The sequence below is a fragment of the Lagopus leucura genome, unplaced genomic scaffold, assembly GCF_019238085.1.
Source record: "Lagopus leucura isolate 7727_CA_CO unplaced genomic scaffold, USGS_WTPT01 Super-Scaffold_100051, whole genome shotgun sequence".
In the NCBI taxonomy this organism is placed as follows: Eukaryota; Metazoa; Chordata; class Aves; order Galliformes; family Phasianidae; genus Lagopus; species Lagopus leucura.
In genome coordinates, this window is record NW_024962297.1 from 152,775 (window position 1) to 170,909 (window position 18,135).

General features: G+C 46.4%; 1 protein-coding gene across 1 annotated transcript; it reads right to left on the reverse strand.

Moving 5' to 3' along the window:
• Window positions 1–101: 101 nt before the first annotated feature.
• Window positions 102–17,027, reverse strand: MATN1 (matrilin 1). The gene is made up of 8 exons (XM_042885587.1): window positions 16,655–17,027; window positions 13,763–14,109; window positions 9,105–9,327; window positions 6,789–6,914; window positions 6,096–6,509; window positions 4,764–4,916; window positions 4,123–4,203; window positions 102–1,259 (listed from the first exon to the last, which is right to left on the reverse strand). Exons 1-8 carry the CDS (start codon window positions 16,740–16,742, stop codon window positions 1,210–1,212), a joined length of 1,482 nt encoding a protein of 493 aa, XP_042741521.1. The 5' UTR covers window positions 16,743–17,027; the 3' UTR covers window positions 102–1,209.
• Window positions 17,028–18,135: the final 1,108 nt, after the last annotated feature.

Here is an 18,135-nt window from a genome sequence, read left to right on the forward strand (position 1 = left end):
TCGCCCCCCCCCCCCCCTCCCCCTCGCCCCGTCTCGTCCTTGTGCGCGGCCCCCCCCCCCCCCAAAAAAAAAAAAAAAAAAACACGAAAACAAATCCCTCCAAACTCAACTCCTTGTGCTCACGTTCAGTGGCGCAGCATCATGTTGTGTAATCATGGCCTCCTCACTCTGCTCCCAGCCACCCCACATCTCTAGGAGAAGGCAGTGGGATGCTTCTGGCCCGCACTGCGCTTTTATTTTTATTTCTTTCTTGCCAGCGCTGGGGATCCAGCATCCAGGAGAGGATGTCTGAAGATGTTGAAATAGGCTGACTGGCTGCTGAGGTGTGAAGAGTTGTGGGCTGAGGAAGGAGCTGGTGGTCACTGCAGTGATGAAGGCACCACTTCCATCGGCAGCAACTTCAGCAGCAGTTCCCTGGGTTCTCGGTAGGAGCTGAGCTGTGGGTGGAGGACAGAGAGCTGAGGAGCACACCTGGGCTGCTGCTAACAGCGCTGCCTTGTGCTGCAGAGCCACGACTGCAGGCTCCCTGTACACCATCTCAGGACGTCGCCAGAACGGGTCTGCCTCAGACAGGAGCTCCTTCACTCAAACATCATGAGAATAGCTGCTAGCTAGGAAGGCTGAGCTTTTTGCCTTTCTGTATTTTACAGTAGCTATGGATAAACCCAGTGAGCAGCAGCATCCTAATCTATCTTATCTGTGATGCAGATCATTACTATACTTCACCTACTAACTGACAAATGGTTCATGTTTACAATAATAAGCCCATCAGCTGCTCCGGTTCTCTTTTTACACAGCATCTGAATTGATTTTAAGTCACTTTGACTTTTAAATTAAATTACCTCATGCGTACAAACAGAAGATATGGAAGCACTCAGCAAGGATTCACAGTAATCAAGTACTTTTTAACACACATATATATTAAGCTTTAAATCAAAAACAAATCTTCCCCATTTTTTTATATATGCACTCTATATGATGCAGTGAACATGAGCATGGTCTAGCTCCCGGCCACGCGGTGCTCTGCCTGTTATACAATGTCTGCTGTATTGCTCTACTTTTTCCTTTTTAAACAAATGCAGGTAGACTAGACTCTTTAAAAGAAATACAAGCCGGCCATAGCGCTGTGGCTGAGCTGCCCTCCATACAAAGGAAGGAATTCTAGTTTTGTTACATCAGGAAAGACGGGAATAGAACTTTTTGGGGGTTTTAGATGATCTTATTCTCCAGGGCTTCAATCCTTTTTGCCACAGCTTCCAGTGAGCGAGAGTTAAGGTGAAAAATGACAGTGCATATCAGTGATTCATTGCTCAAATCTTCCCTGCACAGTGAATGGAGCTGCCTGCTGGGAGCAGGTAGCAGAGGAGTGCTGCCGTCATCTACCTGGCATTTCCACAGCTGTTCAGGCTGATGAACTTCTATTGAAGGTGGAAAATGTTTATACATGCACAAACACTCACATGTACCTATAAATTTACTCTAAATATAAGAATGGTTGGTGTGTGTTTTGACCGGTTGAGAGAATTCCTGACCTTGAGCAGTTAGGGTTGCACAGAGAGCAGAGCACATTGCTTTTCTTAGAGTTACACTGTCTTGCAATTTTCTGCTCTTTTCACTAATTGCTCTTCATGATGTGCCTGTGAGCGGCAACCCACTGGGTGAGAACTACTGATTTACTCTGACCTTTTGCTTAATACAAGTCATGAATTTCACTCAATTTGATGTAAAGAGGAGAAAACATACTGTGTAACTGAAAGAGCAAGCCACAGAAATGCATGTATAAATTAAAACGTTTCTGAAATGATATTCTCAGTAATGAAGTCTCTCTCTGACCATTCTGTGAGCTGCTCCAGTGTTTCACTAATTCCTCTCTGCATGAGGCATTTGAAGTTTATTCACATTTCTTTTTCTTATTTCTCTTCCAAGAATTCCCAGTCTTTGTGCAATATCACAGAATCATTAAGGTTGGAAAAAGCCTTTCAGATCATCTAGTCCAACTGTCCACCTACCACCAATCCTGCCCACTGAACCACATCCCTAAGTACTGCACCTACCCTTTCCTCCAACACCTTCACACTGTGCTGGGCAGCACGTTCCAACACCTCACCACACTTTCCGAGGAGAAATTCTTCCTACACCTCACATCCTATTGCTGCTACCTGGGAGAAGAGGCTGACCCCTCCCTCGCCACAGCAATGCGGTCTCCCCTGATCCTCCTCCTCCCCACATGGAACCATCCCATCTCCCTCAGCCTCTCCCCACAGCACTGTGCTCCAGAGCCCTCACAGCTCCGTTCCTTTCTCTGGACGCACTCCAGGGTCTTTCTTGTAGTGAGGGGTCCAGCACTGAGCACAGCACTGAGGTGCCATGCAGAGGGATGGACACCTCCTGCTCCTGCTGGCTGCACCGCTGCTGACACAACCAGGATGTCGTTGGGCTCCTCGTCCCCCTGGGCACCGTGCTGGCTCATGTTCAGCAGTTACCAGGATCCTGCTCCTCCACACAGCTCTCGGCTGCTCTGCCCCACGCCTGCAGCACCGCGTGGGGCTGTTGTGGCCGAAGTGCAGGACCTGACACTTGGTCTCACTGAGCCTCATCCCGCTGGCCTCAGCCTAGCGACCGGCCTGTCCAGGTCCTGCTGTAGGGTCTTCCTACTCTCAGGCTGATCAATACTTCCTCCCTAGTTGGTGTCATCTGCAAACTGATTGAGAATGCACTCAATTCCTTCATTCAAATAATCAATAAAGATATCAAACAGGGCCAGCCCCAGCACAGCCCCTGTGGAACGCCACCTGTGTCCAGTTTGCAGTCAGATGTAACGCCATTCATCACCACTCTCTGGGCCTGGAACCCAGCAAAGATTGCTCCTGTCCAAGCCAAGGGCTGCCAGCTTCCCCAGGTTCTGACTGAACCTGATCCCTTGGTTGTCCCTCACATGGCATGTGATCACACTCAAAGATGATCTGATCCATAACCTTCCCTGGCACTGAGGTCTGGCTGACAGGCCTGCAGTTCCCTGGATTCTCCTACAGCCCTTCTTATAGATGGGCGCCACACTGTCCAGTCTCCGATCATCTGAGACCTCTCCAGTTGACCAGGAATGCTGATAGATGGTAGAAAGGGGATTCACAATCACCTCTGCCAGCTCCCTCACACCTCAGGTGGATGCAACAGAATACGACAGAATCCAGAAGGAAACAGGTGGTCCTAGCCTAGCCAACTCCCTATGGACACATCCTTTATGTCTTAATGAGCATGGTGGTGGTGGGTTAATGATTGCACTTGATGATCTTAGACGTCTTTTCTGACCTTATTAATTCTATGATTCTGTGACAAAAAAGAATCCCACAGACACAGGGGATCAAACTCACCTCATTGAAGATATTTGCAGTGAGCAGTTATGTGAGACAGTGAGCAGTTTCTCAGCACTGGAATTTGACCACTGGAGAGAAATTGGACCTAAGCAGTGCAATTCCCCTGACTTTACCAAGACCACCAACTACATGGTCAGAAGTGTTGTGCTGTAGAAGACTCTCTTTTTCAACAGTTCTGTGGAGAGTTTAGGCAGCCAGGTCAGGTATTTGTATTGTAGACATTTACTGTTGCATAAAAAGCATTTCATCTACAGAGCTTTAATGACTTATCATTTGCACACAGGCACCAGCGTTTTTGTTTCTTTCTGCTCGCCGGCCGATGACAGCCACTGCTGCTCTCAGCCCACATTCTGGCTGCATCACAGGACCCGCAGCACACAGAGGCAGCAGCAATATCCGATACAGGAACCTTGCTTCCACACTTCTGGCATCGGCATCGTTTAAGCATCTTCCTAAAAACTGACTTAGGATCTGATGTCTGCATGTTGCTACTGCCTCCAATGATTTAGCATATTCTACTTTGATTCTATTGCTTTCAGTCTATTTCTTATTTTGTGTCAGGCCAGTACCCTGAGCTCTAGCACAGGAATTCTTCCTTCTGGACACATTCAGAACCTAACTGTCTAGTTTCCCAGCTTCCTGACTGTTATCTAAACTGTTTTCCCCATGGATAGACTTTCTCAGGTGGTCCCTCCCGAAAGCCCAACCCAGCCCACTGGGTGCTGAACACAGAGCTTCCAAAGGATATATTTCCGTTGCAATGTATTGATGAGTTCTTCTACTTTTGCCTGGAACTTCACAATAGATTTACATTCGCATGGATCTTCCTCTGTGGACCAGAGTATCAAGAAGATGTGTTAAGTGACACAAAAAAGAATTAAAATCACTGAGATGTGAAGTAAAGCAAGTCATATTCTTTGTCATAAACAGGAAGGAAATAAAAATACCATTCATCCTAATTACTGACTGATCACTTCTGCCTTTAACCTCAAATGACTAGGGACTCTTACACTTCATTGCATCCAGGACAGGCTCAAATCTTTCCTGGGCTTCCAGTTCCCTGAATACCCACTGAGATCTACTACTAATGCTTAAAGCGTGCCCTAAAAATTTGAATCTGATCGAAACAGATGTGTTCAAACGTGCTCAAAACAATCTTTGTTTGTGAGTTCATTTCCCAGTAACATCACCATGGTGGGTCATACTGTTTGCTGCTCATAAACTTATGCAAAATAAAAATTTGGAGGTACTGTTTGCAATCTAAGAGTCAAGAAGTGTTGGAGCTTTGCTTCAGGGCTCCATTTCTTGAATAGACAGAGCAATGTGCATTCATCAGTTCTGCAAATGCTGTGAGTAAACCTCCCCCTCTACCCAGTCCCCCACTCTCACCAACGCAGATTTTCATTTGCAGCTTCTTCCCAATGTTGCTGATGGTTCTGAAGTCGGCTGTGTAGAAGTAGTGCTCAGCTACTGGTTCGGAAGCAATTTCCCTCAGCTCGTCCTCCACTGCGTTACCAACTCCCACAGCAAACATCCTAAAGCCTGCAACCAATAAGAACCTGTCAGTTGGCACCAATCCTCTTCAACTTCTAAATTCTTGTCTGCCTTCTGCACCTCCATGCAACTCTACAGTTGTTAAATTGAAAACTTCTCTCTGCTATTACTGACTTATTTCAGGCCATCCAGGGTTCCGGATGCAGGCAAAGTTTTACTGGATTATCTAGGTAATGACCACTGTCATCACAAGAACGATGATTTGTAGATGCAAGAAACAAAAGATCATTACAACACCTTGACAGAATAATGCATCCAACTAATAGGAAAGCAATGATACAGCAAAAGGAAACAGTGGAATTTTTCAAAATAGCCTGCAGCCACCATTCATCAGCCCCTCTCATAGCAAAGTCCCCTCTGCAATGGAGACCTGCATGTTTAGTAAAAGTGTGCTTGGATTGCTTTCCAGTATTGCAACTCATACTGTCTATCAAGACATTCTATGAGTTAAGAGCACGGGCCCAGTTACTATGCATCACTACCAGATTGCTGCTTTTGTCTTAAATCCTGCTTCTCTTGAACCCAACTGCAGTTTGCCTTGACTTGAACAATGATAATAGGTCTAGACTTTAGTAATGCTTTCCCTCCCTCCCCTTTTTGCCTTGTCTTTCTTCTTCTGGATCTTTTTAGCTTTTTTTTTTCTTTTTTTTTTTTTTTTCCAGCATTCAACTCAAGGAACATGTTTGGAATCTAGTGATAAGTATTTTTTATTTATCTCTGTGAAATCACTTACCAACTGATGTTGGGGATATCTGTGTAGGGAGAAGAGAGGAGGAGAAAATAAGGCCTGAAGTCTTGTTTCTATGCATACAGTTTGTAAGGACCTTTTGTCTTCTAAAGGCTGAACACTCACACAGCCTGTCAACTTGTTTAGTAAGCATCAGCATTTCATGACCTTGTGCTTGACCTGCTATTATGTGCTAGCCCTTAGTCCCATCTAGTTGTTGAGACCGAACCTAAAAGGAAATGAAGGATTTAGCAATTCATGAACTTATTCACATGGGCTGCATCCATTTAATGCAGTGATGGCAGAAGACTGGGAAATGACCCTCAGCAGGAGGTCAGCAAAGGGGCAGATCTCACTGGATTTGCACTTTGTACAACTGATAGTAGATGCAGTGCCTGATCCAAGGGAGAAACGAGCCGCTGAAAGTTCAGTAGACCTACCTAAATCTTTGGCTTTCTTAGCAGCGTCGGTGATGTAATCTTGTGACCGTCCGTCTGTGAAGACGATGCCCACCTTGGGAACGCCAGGCCTGGCTCCATTAGCAATGGAGAAGGAACTGTCCACCAGGTACTTCAGAGCCTGGCCCGTCATGGTGCCTTTCTCCATGTAGGCCATTTTCTTGACTGCTGCTTTGATGTCCTTCTTGTTCTTGAACTGTCCCAGAGGAAACTCCTGCCTGACAGAGCTGGAGTACTGAACCAGGCCAACCTGGGCTTGCTTCTCTGACACCTCCAAGGATTCCACAATTTGGTTGATGAATTTCTTCACCAGCTCAAAGTTCTCAGGCCGAACGCTCTTGGAGCCATCAATCAGGAAAACGAGATCCAGGGCAGATCCTGACCCACCACTGCAAGCTGAAGCAAAATGAGAGAAGGGAGAGACGGCAACTAAGATTCTGCTTAATTGTATGAGCAGATGAAATCCTAATACCACTTCATTGCTAATGAAATATGCTAAATCAATCAAAAATCAACAACAGTTCATGCTCATGTTTTCAAAATAATCCTTGGTTGTACGTTCATGGTTTCTTTTTCCTCCTTTTCTGAACAGAACATGCAATTCTCTCAACCTTAACCCAATCCTACGATGGCAGACCACAGCGCAGCTCAGTGCAAATGGAAATCATTACGTACCACTGCAGGTCTTCCCATCATTGTTCAGCGTGAAGCCCTCTCTACAAGCACACTTGTACGATCCCGGGGTGCTGATACAGATCTGCTCACAGTCGTGGTCACCAGTGGCACACAGGTCTGACACCACTGCAAGAAAAAGTGCAGATCGAAACCAAACACCATGCCAAGGCTTCTCAACCTGAGCACACACTGCCCACGAAGAAAGCATCATATTTGTTCTATACACTTAGTGGTAACTAAACCCACCCTGCAGCAATATAAAGCAGCAGGAAGTCATTACTCTTTGATAGTAATTGAAGTAGAAAAAGCAAAGAGAAGTAGTGACAAGTCTCCAGACTGCAAGGCACAGCTAGGGCTAGATGTAGTTTCTACAGTGAGGGCAAAAACCATCTGTCTGTCAAGCATATCACAATGTAATTCCCTCTCCAAATATATGAGGTGAGATTTGGTTCCCAAACTACCATCTGGTCTGGCCAATACCCATTTTTTTCCAGCTATATGGTGCAATTATGATTCGTGAGTGCCATGTGCAGCTGCCATTCCTGGGTGGGATTCGTGCCCAAACGCACTTGGACTTCACTTCAGAGCTATCCTTGCACGTGCAACTCTCAGAATCGCTCTCTCCAAATATTTCTGCAACCATGCAGTTGGCTCCAACACTGGGCTCTCAGTTCTTTGAAGGCTGCAGAGTTTTGATGAGCCTAACTAGTAGCTGGATCAATAAGGGTCTCCCTTTCCCTGGGCCCGTTGAACACTATGGGAAGCAGCTGGACAGTGCTGCGCAGTTCTTCCTGCTGTTGGTGGCCACAAACTGCTTTTCAATAGCAGGTGGTGTTTGGGTACATCTCCAAGGACAGCTCTGTGCAGCTGCTTGCATAGCATGATAACATCCCACTTGGCAGTTAATGCGGTGCTGCTCTCCGTTAGCTGTAATAATCCCTAGCACAGTGCTTCCCTCAGATGCATCTCTGAAGGTTTTTACCAGGGGGAGAACTTTGTCATCTGCATTTACACATTTGAAAAGCAAGGCACAGAAAGGACTTTTTTTTTCCCCTCTCTCTTTTTGAATGACACCAATGCCAGAGCTTCCAAACACGCTGTCAGGCCTCTCTGTCTCCAGCTGACTCCTGACTCCAGGGCAGCCAACACAAACTCCCACGAATATTCATGCCCTGCCTTCCACCTTCTTGAATTCTGTCTCTGCTCCTCTTAGCATGTAGTGTTTGTTCCTTTATTTCATGAGCTTCTGCTGCAGTGACACCTGATGATAATATGACTCACTTTGTATTCAAATTTTTCCTCCTTCCTACAAGAGGATGAAGTTTTCCTTGACAGAAAGCAGCTCCCCCCATTATTTTCAAGCTGAAAGTTGATCATGAAGCATTACACCTCTTGAAGAATTGTTCTCAGATAGTTTTACATGTCCATCTGCATGTATTGGGTTGCAATGCCTTGCTGCAAGCACTGTGGTGCATCACAGCTTTAAGAAGCGTTGCCACGCTGTGCTGAGGCAGGATGGGTGTGCGAAGCCCCCAGGCCCCTTCCCAACACATGGTGCTTTTCATAGACCACTTCCTACACATTTGAAAGCAATAAAGCTTTCTCATTGCATTCACTACTTCGTGTAGGAGTGTGTTGTTCAATGTGTAGATCTGGTACTTAGGGACGTGGTTTAGTGAGCAATGTTGGTGGTAGGTGGACAGTTGGATTAGATGATCTTAGGGGGCTTTTCCAACCTTAGTGATTCTGTAAGTGACTGTAGAACAGCCAGGCTCTTTTTACATATTATGCAGAAATTATGAGATACTGCACCAACCAGGAGAGTTTTCCACCCCACAGAGCTTCCAAAAAAATAACAGCAGTCAGGGAAAGGCGGCAGGGGAGTGAAACCAGCCCTTGTTTAAATAGGAACTCAGAAGATGAAACTGGCAGGGGAAACTGCAAGGCAGATCGTCAGTAGTGCCCTGCTATGTTAAACCTGAGGGCAGTGATTTCAGCTATTTAAAGATCATGTTTTCAAGGTTCTCTAGAAGTATGTGAATCATGTTTACAAACTCTTCAAACAAATAAAGCCTTCTTTAAAGAGACATCTTTAACCAAAACCCGAAATTCCCTAAACAAAACCTCAAATTCCTGAAAGGCCACTTTGAAGAGCATCCATCTTCCATATTCTTTTCTTCTGCACACCCAAATCCTTGGCAGAAGGAAGCAGATGGATGAAGGATGACGACATGTGAGACTTCCACGTGAAAAGCTTGCTGGCAGGCACTTGTACTCCTTGGCTAGGAACCTGAGGGGTGCGTGGCAAGGACTTACCACAGAATGCTTCTTGAAACTTGTGGGTCAGCTTCTCTATGACACTGTAGCTCTCCACGTAGTCCACGTGGTCGTCCAGGGGCTCGCTTGCGATTTGCCGCAGCGTGTGCATGTCCACCCGGCCAACCCCGATGGCAAAGATCTCAATGCCAGCCTGCCTGGCCCTCGCTGACACGTCCTGCACTCCGTCCTGGGGACGTCCGTCAGTCACAACAATCGCCACCTACACAGAGGAGGGCACAGACCAGGCCTGGATGAGCGCTCGTTCTGCCATCGCTTGTGGCTTACTGCTTTACTAAAGGAGGTTTCACATTTCTAAAGTTAAAGAAGAAGGAAATGCCACCTCCTCCCCCTCTTCCTGTTCCTCCCGAGATCACAGGAGCCGTTCTCTTAATGTGTAGCTTGTGTCTTTCTGAGCTGCAAAGGTTAAACTGCCATGCTTTAATTATGGGACATCTGGTGTGTCTCGGCCCTAAGAAAAAGGTTGCACTCTCCATAAGAAAACTAACACCCAACCCAAACTTCAGCTCTCTTTGTGAAACCTCAGACAACACTAAGGACGACTCCTGGACTTTTATGGCGCCTTTGTCCATCTAAAAGTCTCAAGAGATGTTGTGGCAACGTGAGGAGGCTAAGGGTGCCTAGAGAGGCGGGGGTGCCCATCCCTGCAGACAGGCAGTGTCAGCTGGAAGGGCTCTGAGCACTGATGGAGCTGTGGGTGTCCCTGCTCAGTGCTGGGAGTTGGACCAGATGGCCTTTCAGGGTCCTTTCCAGTGACTACTAGTTTAAGGCTTCTCCCCTTTTTAGAGACAGAGAAACTGAAGCTGAGAGAGGGGAAGTGGTCTGCCTGAGGTCCAGATGTGTCGGTGCCAGCCATGATCTCTGATTCCACCACAAATAGCAGCGTGAGATCCTGCACTGACTGACATCATCATTAAAATACCAGCTGGTGCAGGTGGGAACTGGATTCTGCCCTGGGTGGCGGAACCCTAATCTGCAGGAAAGCCTCTAGGAGTCCTGCTGCTGCTGCTAGGCTTTCTATTTTCCTCTTTCTTCTTCTTTTGCTAAGTGACATTGTCACAAAATCTTCATGCTCCTTTTTTAGCAATTCAGCTGCTCCTGCCACTTTTCCTTGCAATTGTTTCGTTGTGACATCACTGTCAATACAATCAGCAGGAGCAGCTAGATGCAAGCAGAGAACAAAAATCCACAGTGCAAGCAAATAGCAAGATACAGAAAACATCATCTGCAGATGCAACTGGGAAGACTCTCCAGCTGCTCAGTTAGGACAGTGTGACAGCTGTTTTGCACCCTTAGCAGGGAGAAATCATCTTTTAAGGTCAGAAGTGGGGTTCCGTACCTCATGTCTCCAAGGAGCCCAGTTGGACTTGATGATCTTAGTGATCTTTTCCAAACCCTATTGATTCTGTGATTCCGTGAAGCTTCTCCTTCCCCTCTCTGCCCGCCCTTCCACAGTGGGGTGGCTGAATGCTGCGCCCCGGGCATTTCCAGTACTCAACCTGCTGCCCTGTCCAGAGCTTTCCTTCTGAATGAGAGATGGGTGAAACTGGAAAAATGTGGAGCTTTTAGTCTGGTGAAGCAGCAGCCAGCCGTGCAACCATTCCTTCTGCCAGGAGAGAGAGCCCTCGGCTCAGCAGTAGTGCTGGGATGCGCTGCCAATTAGGGCTTATCTGGAGCCAAAAGCCTGTCAGGAAACAAGATGTTCTATCAAGTGGCTTCTGCGACGAGCACTACCCATGAGCAGGTTTCTGCCAGCACTGCGTGCCTTTCTTGCAGCATTTGTCATAGGACAGAGGTGTTCTGTGTCCTCCTGGCATCTGTCTAAAGAAAGTGATTCTCCCAGTTTGATCAGTTCCTTAGGTTCTTCATACTGGAGTGGCTGAGCCCCAGATACAGCCCGGGAGACATCTGGCAGCAGCATCCATGTCTGGATCTGATGGGAAAGGTTTTCATAATAAAACACAGCGTGCTCAGAAGTTGTACTGCTTTCTGAGCTGCTGCTGGAATTGGGGAGACGAACATTTGGAGGCACAAAGAATCTGGATCAGGCACTGGGAATTTATCAGCGAGCCCACAGCTGAAATGAACGTAACCTCGTTTGCTAAGACACACGAGTGCTCATGGGCATCTCTGGGAGGTCATAATTCATGTGCTGTGTGCAGGCAATCCAGCAGCTAATGAGGCAGCAGCATCTCCTGATGCAGTGCATTACATGAACGTTGTAACAGCACCGGCAGGGGATTGGGAAGGAAGTTGAATAGCCCCGTGATTTGCTCAGCAATTTGACAATCTATTTGTTGTTCTTTCTGAAGAAAGATAAAAGTAATTGGGCATCCCTGTAGTTTTGATAGAGGTATAAAGAGACGTTACTTGGAGCTCCTGCAGAAACAAATAGTTTTTTTTCCCTGTCCTGTGGTGATTATTTGCTGCACAGAGCACAGCAAGACTGAATGAATGATCTGGTTGTGCTGTGACCGATCCCACGTGTTTGGAAATCCTAGTGCTGATTTCCATGAGGTCATGCTGGATTTCTGCTGTGCAAAGGAGCAAGAGATGTATGCAGCTGAAATTACTGTGGCCTATTCATCATCCAAGGCAAATTAGGGGCTCATCCTGAGCAGAATGAAAGTCTGAGGAGGGAGAGTTTACTGGGCTTGTTTTACACTGGGATACCTTGGGCTGGAGGTACTGGCCAAGAATTAGTGCAGTGAGAAAGGAAATGAGCTTTTTTGCAAGGGTGTATTGGAAGAATAGAGAAATAAATGGCCTTTTTGCCTTTTGATATTCAGCAGTGGTCTGGCATTCAAACTGCTGGGATTTTTTTTGTGTGGAAGGCAAAACGTCTATTTTGTTCATATTAGGTTTTTTTTCCTTCTCATTTCAAGCAGGGTAAGAATTTCTGAGAAGCAGAAACAGATATCATTCAGATACTTCTTGTTGCAGTTAAGTTGCTGTTCTTGGGCTAAGCAATACCCAACAAGACAGACATTTCCTACAACTTTTTTCTTCCAGATAGAAAGTCACTGAGCGTGGCCATGGATATCCTCCTCGGGGGTCACCTGCAGCTCCTGCTCTGCCCATGCATTCCCAGCACTGGGTGCTCTGGCCAAATCTATCCCCTTCCACTGGCTGCATGGAATGGTTTCAGTGGAAGAAATGTCTCTTGCTGTTGGATTTTCAGCTGGTGGCTCCTATGCTTGAGGAGTGATGTGATGGCGATGGCAGATCAGAGGAGTTTCTCTGGAGCAAACTGCCAACAAAACCTCATGAAAGTTTCTTAGATGTGATTTTCCCAACTTATTACTCTTGGCTTTCTTCCTATTGTGTCAAGCCAGACTTAGGCTTAAAATACAGACAATTAGGTTAAAATACAGAGAATCTCATGATAAAAGACAATATGAAATTGGATTCATTAACATTTGCAAGTTCCTTATAGCTCAGCAGGGTGAAGGAGCACAAGAGACAATCAATGGGTGGTATTTTTAGGAGATAGACTCATTTTTCGTATTTTTTTGTGAATTCCAGTCCAGTCCAGCCTTCAGGTTGCTGATTGTTGGAATTGGAGGATTTTTAGCAGTGTTTCATTTTTTGGTGATATTTTTGACTTGCCATCCCCAAGCATCTTTTCCATGTACTGCTCTGCCTTCCTTGGAGCTTTACTATCAGTGAGGAAAACTGAAAGTGTCTGATGTTCCAAAAATGTTGTAGTCAGGAGAAAAATCCTAGGCTTCCTCGCTCCATCAGCTGGGCTCTCGTCCAGCTGCTGGAAAGCTGTCAGTGCTTGCTAAAGCCTTTGCTTATTTTTCTGGTCTGATCTCATAGCAGACAGCCAGTGGAGCTGGCACAGGACAAAAAGTCCTGAGAAGCTCAGGATGTTCAGCTAAAACACGTATTGTCAATAATAAACATTTTCCACATGCTCAGATTAGAGTTTTCCTGATGACCATCGCTGGGCTGAGGTCTGGTTGCCTTCAGGGACAAATCCAGAGGGATGGATGAGGTATCTGGGGAAAATTTCTTTAAAGGCTGAGTTTCCTGGATGGGGAATCTGGGTCAGGAGTGGTGATGCCCATTGCAGCCAAGTGTGGAATTAATCTGATTTTATACCACAGTCTGAAATGTTAAATAGTCACTGAAGTCTGTGTACATGAAGAAAATACCCGGAATGGAAGACACAGCTGTTAGCCAGTCTATGAAAAACTAGTAGAGCACTGGAGGGTTCAGAAACAGCACTTTGCTTTGCGCACAGAACTGAAAGGGCCCATGTCAAAGGAAACTTTCAGAAGACTGTCACACATTTCATTACGGTGGATTTGGAAGCATTTTTGTTACCACTTGTTGGGGAGGATGGCTGTGAGCATGCTCATGCCTAGCGGACCTGGCTGAATCAATGTCTCAGGGCGGCGCATTGCCCTCAGTGAGCAGAGCCACTGTTGTCCTACACACAGACATTCACTGTTTCTCCTTTTCTGATTTTCCTAACCATTCCACAGTGTGTCATGTAAACAAGACTTCCAATAAAGGGACAGCGTGCTTGATCTAGCAATTGGCAGCCCTGCCCATGGCAGGGGATTGGAACTAGGTGATCTTTGGGGTCCCATCTGACCCAAGCCATTCCACGATTCCACGATTCTTACCTTATTAATATTGGGAGATCTGAGCCTGGCCCCTTCTGCGTCACTGAAGGCCCGGCTGATGGCAAACTGGATGGCCAGGCCGGTCATGGTCCCCGTGGAGAGCGGCTCTATCCTGCGGACCGCCTGCAGGAGCCCGGCCTTGGTTTGGTGAGTCTTGAGGGAGAACTCATTCTTGACTGCGCTGGCATAATTGATGACCCCGACCCGCGTGGAGTTGGGGCCCACGTCCAGCCCCTCTATCACGCGCGACAGGAAGACTTTGACCTTCTCGAACTCCTGCGGGCGCACGCTCCGAGAGCTGTCAATGATGAACACCAGGTCGGTGGGTTTGGTTCTGCACAGGGTGCCTGGGAAGGATGAGGAGGGAGAAGAAAAAAAAAGAAAAATATGCAAAGAGGGACAAAATAATTCCTCTTACAGCAGGCAGCCGAGGCTAGATGACCTGCGAGCCCCGATCCTTTCTGTCCCTGTCTCAGAGAGGCCCTGGGAGACCAGTTTAACCTAATACTTCCAAATGCTCTTTTGCCTTTCATAAAAACTTCTGTAAGAGAAACACATTTAGCTGTTGACAATATGTACTCCTACAGCAGCTCTGCACTTGTGGGAGCGGGTTCCCACTTGTCACACCAGGCTATTGCTAATGGCTATAGGAAACTTAATGGAAGGAGGAATTTAGCTGAACTAAAGCCTGTTATATACGCTCCCGTATCAAAGAAGGTCTCAAAAGAACTCACTGTGGTGTATAAGCAAGCTACGTGGGTATTAATTAATGAGCTTGTGTCTTCGTCATGCATGACCAGAAGCAGGAATGAAACTCAGCAGTTCAGATTCAGTCACGAATCACGACTCCCAGACTAACTAACCAACATAACAATACAGTCTTGTGTTTTTCAGCTAGTGGCACTAATAATGAAATAGAGCAAAGACCAGCACGGCTTTATGTGTGTGAGCTGGTGAGGGAAAACACAATAGAGAGATGTAGAACCGTGCAATTGATGTTTAATCTCTACAAGCCACTGGTAAGGCATGAATATCCACTCTAAAAGATAAATAGTATAAATGGGAAACATTAGCAATGCAAACAGCTGACTAATATTTTTCTTTCCAATTTCTCATTTTCATGCTGTTTTCCATCCTAATGTTCAGCTGTGACAAAACATAAAAAGGACTGACATTTTTTATGAATTTTGGAATGAATTGATCCATTTTCCTCACCAGATCTATAGCATTCTGGTCTTTATTTTTTTCTATCATTTAACCTGCCTCTGTAGGGTCATCAAGAGCTCTGTTAAGATTTGATTTCCGCAGAGAGGGATGATATAGGTTATATCATAAAAGAGATTTCTGTGGACAGATTATTAAATGTGAGCTTTTGGGCCAACAAATCTGTTCTAAATTATGACATAAATATTACAGCTAGTCCTCAGTGTGAAATCTAATGTGGCTCTCAGTCTTTCAGACACATGAAAATAAATACCCTGTGATGTATCCATAAAGAATATAATCAGGTTAGTTTCCTGGGAGACATGAACGCTGAATCTGCTTCTGGCTCCCAGAAATGTCTGAGCGATGTGGTGTGCAGAAGAGAAGAGGGCAGTCGTTGCTCCATCAGGTGCTCTAGTTTCCACTAAAACATAATATTCCCTTTTCCCATAGGGGTGGCTTTCACTTTGCCACTGTAATTCATTTCAGAGGAAGGGAAAACTCACTTGGCAGATCCCTCACATTGCAAATCCCTTCAGCAGGGGTTGGTTTTGCCCATTTTGCAGGAAATACAAAGAAAAATGCAAGGTCTTGCAATCAGCTCCTCTACAAATAAAGCATGGATTCCCCTTTGCTGCTGTGGCTAATGTGTCACATCTGCTTTGAGTGACAAACCAAACAAAAAAAAAGCTTTTTTTTTTTCCCCTTAGGAATAGTCAGATCAAATAGGAGTTTTGCAGCGTGTTTTCTTTTTGTGTAGAAGCTCTGTGATAACATTTTCAATCTCCCTCTTTTTTTTTTTTTTTTTTTTTTTTTTTTTAATGAAAGTGCAGTGTATTCCTGGGAAATAGAACATATCAGATGTAAGTGCTGGGATTTAGCACACATCAGGCTCTGCAGGACAGACAGATCCCCAGGAGGTGACAGCTCTGGGTGACGTCCCAACTCAGCATAGTTTACTTCAAAGTGGAATGAAACCAGAATTGAAATCCTCTGGTTTTAAAAACATCCACACCTGAAGCTATTCAGGAGCAGCTGAACTTCATGCATCAATTTAGCAGAAAATCTCTCTCAGGGCATCCTTGCCGCATTAATTAAAAGAGCAGGAAACCTACCTAGTAATTCAGAATGAAATGCTGTTTATTTTAGAAATAGTGATTGCTCACGGTAGGGCTGGTTGAATGAGCACTCTGTTCGGTCTCCTGGCTTCATAGAATCATCGAATCACTAAGGTTGAAAAGATCACTAAGATCATGAAGTCCAACCATCAACCCGTGCCAACTGCAGCAGTGCTTAGCAGCTCTGCAGCGAATATAACTCTCCCTTTGTTCATCAGAAGAGATGGTCAGTGCATCAGGGAAGTGCCCTTCATAGCAGCAGCAAATGCCACAGTCACTGGCACGTCTATTTTACTTACTGTGGGCCCAGAGCTGCTGCCGTGGGGCCGGAGCCAACCCAGTGCTGCCTTTGCTGCGCTCAGCTCAACCTCCCAGCTTTGCTTCAAAGCAATGAAACAGGCAGAAGGAGTTCATCTCTGTGCCTGTCTGCCTGGTGGAAAATAGTGGAGGAAGCTGTCTGCTTTTTGGCCAGAAGTTGGGTGTTGCTTCCTCCTTCAGCGCCCTGCACTCCCCAGCAGGTTGGTGACCAGAATTCGGGGACAGAGCCCACAGGCATTCAGCTCCCACTTACCTCTGGGCTGAGGAGGTGCCCCCCAGACTCCACAGCTCTGGAGGAGAAGCAGCAAGGAGAGTGGCAAGGTGGCGAAAATCCTGTCCATGGCTGCGGAGGAGCTGCTGGAGGTTGGATGCGGAATGACACACGGGAGCCTTGGCCTTGAGGTATTAACCTGCCCTTCCTTGGGGAGGCAAGGGGCCAGCCCCTGACACGTGTGAGGGGCCGGGGGGGCACTGAGGGGCGAGTGAGAAGGGCTGGGAGAAAATATTGCACGAAGGTGGGGAGGAGGTGGACGTCCAGCCCTGCCGGTCCCTCCACAATGGCTCCATTGCTCGGAGAAGGGGATGGGAAGCTATAAAGGGACCCGCAGCCACGCGGTATGTGGGGAATCTGGGATGGGAACAGTGGGAGCAGTGAGGGCAGCCCTGGGGAGCTGGGGTTAGCCTGTCGACCTCCAGCTCCCATCTGCATATCTTCGCTTCCTTTGCTTAATTTGTGGGCTGGAGCTCTGTCACGGGAGGAAGAGGAGAGCAGGCGCAGGGGCAACGCGTGGGATGCAGAGCAAATTCCTTCCTGAGGGGAACAGTCGCTGCTCTATGAGTCTGTGAGCAGAGGCAGAGGGAGAAAGAATGCAACAGTCTGAGTTAGATAAATAGAGGAGCAGCGTGGGATGGACGGGCAGATTATAAGTTTGATTTATTTTTAGCAGAGGAGCTATCAGGTCCATGCAGCTCCAGCCACAAGAAGCCAATAATCTGAATCCACAAATAAGACCAATGATGCTGCAAGAGAGCAGAAATCCAGTGTCTCCTTTCTGGAAGAGCAGCAGGGAGATTTTCTACTAGAGTAAGATGAATTTAATGATGGGTCCATTGCAAAGCTGTGCATCTATTTTCTTTTAATTAACTGCTGTATTACACTGATTAAAGCCCTGGATGTTGATGGATTGGTCTTTGCCCACTTTTCAGCTGCACCCTCAGAGTGCTCACGCATTGCATTTGCATTGTGTTGGTGCAGCACTGGCAAACCACCCATGATCCAGAGGGCTGTTCTTCCCTCACTCAAGTCCATATTACTCCAGAAGTGCTTTGACAGACTGAGAGCTCCTGGAGAGAAGGGCTGTTTGACTATGCAGAAGGGGACCTGCCCTTAGTGGTGCTGCCAGGCTGTTCTTTGCTCATTCAACATTAAAAGCGTTGATCAAAATATTTAAAGATATTGCAGGAGGTGAGGAGGGATTAGTATAGAAAACACAAGCAGATCTTTGTGTGGACGTTTGCATGCACAAGGACACTTGTATAAAAACTTCACAAAAGCTTAAGGCTGTGAGTAGATGCATGAAGATGTATGTGTAAATGAAAATACATGCTTGCAAATATGGTTGCACATATGTGCTTACGTATCCATTTGTATGTGTGCACATACATGCAGACATAACTCCTCCTTGCATGGTGTGTGCACAGATGCATGGATTTCTGTGAGTTCAAACGTATAAA

Coding starts and splice junctions, on each gene's coding strand:
- MATN1 (XM_042885587.1), bottom strand. CDS start 16,742: ATGGACAGGATTTTCGCCACCTTGCCACTCTCCTTGCTGCTTCTCCTC. Junction 6,915..9,104: donor GTTTCAAGAAGCATTCTGTG/GTAAGTCCTTGC, acceptor TTTTTCTTGCAG/TGGTGTCAGACCTGTGTGCC. Junction 6,510..6,788: donor TGATGGGAAGACCTGCAGTG/GTACGTAATGAT, acceptor ATTTTGCTTCAG/CTTGCAGTGGTGGGTCAGGA.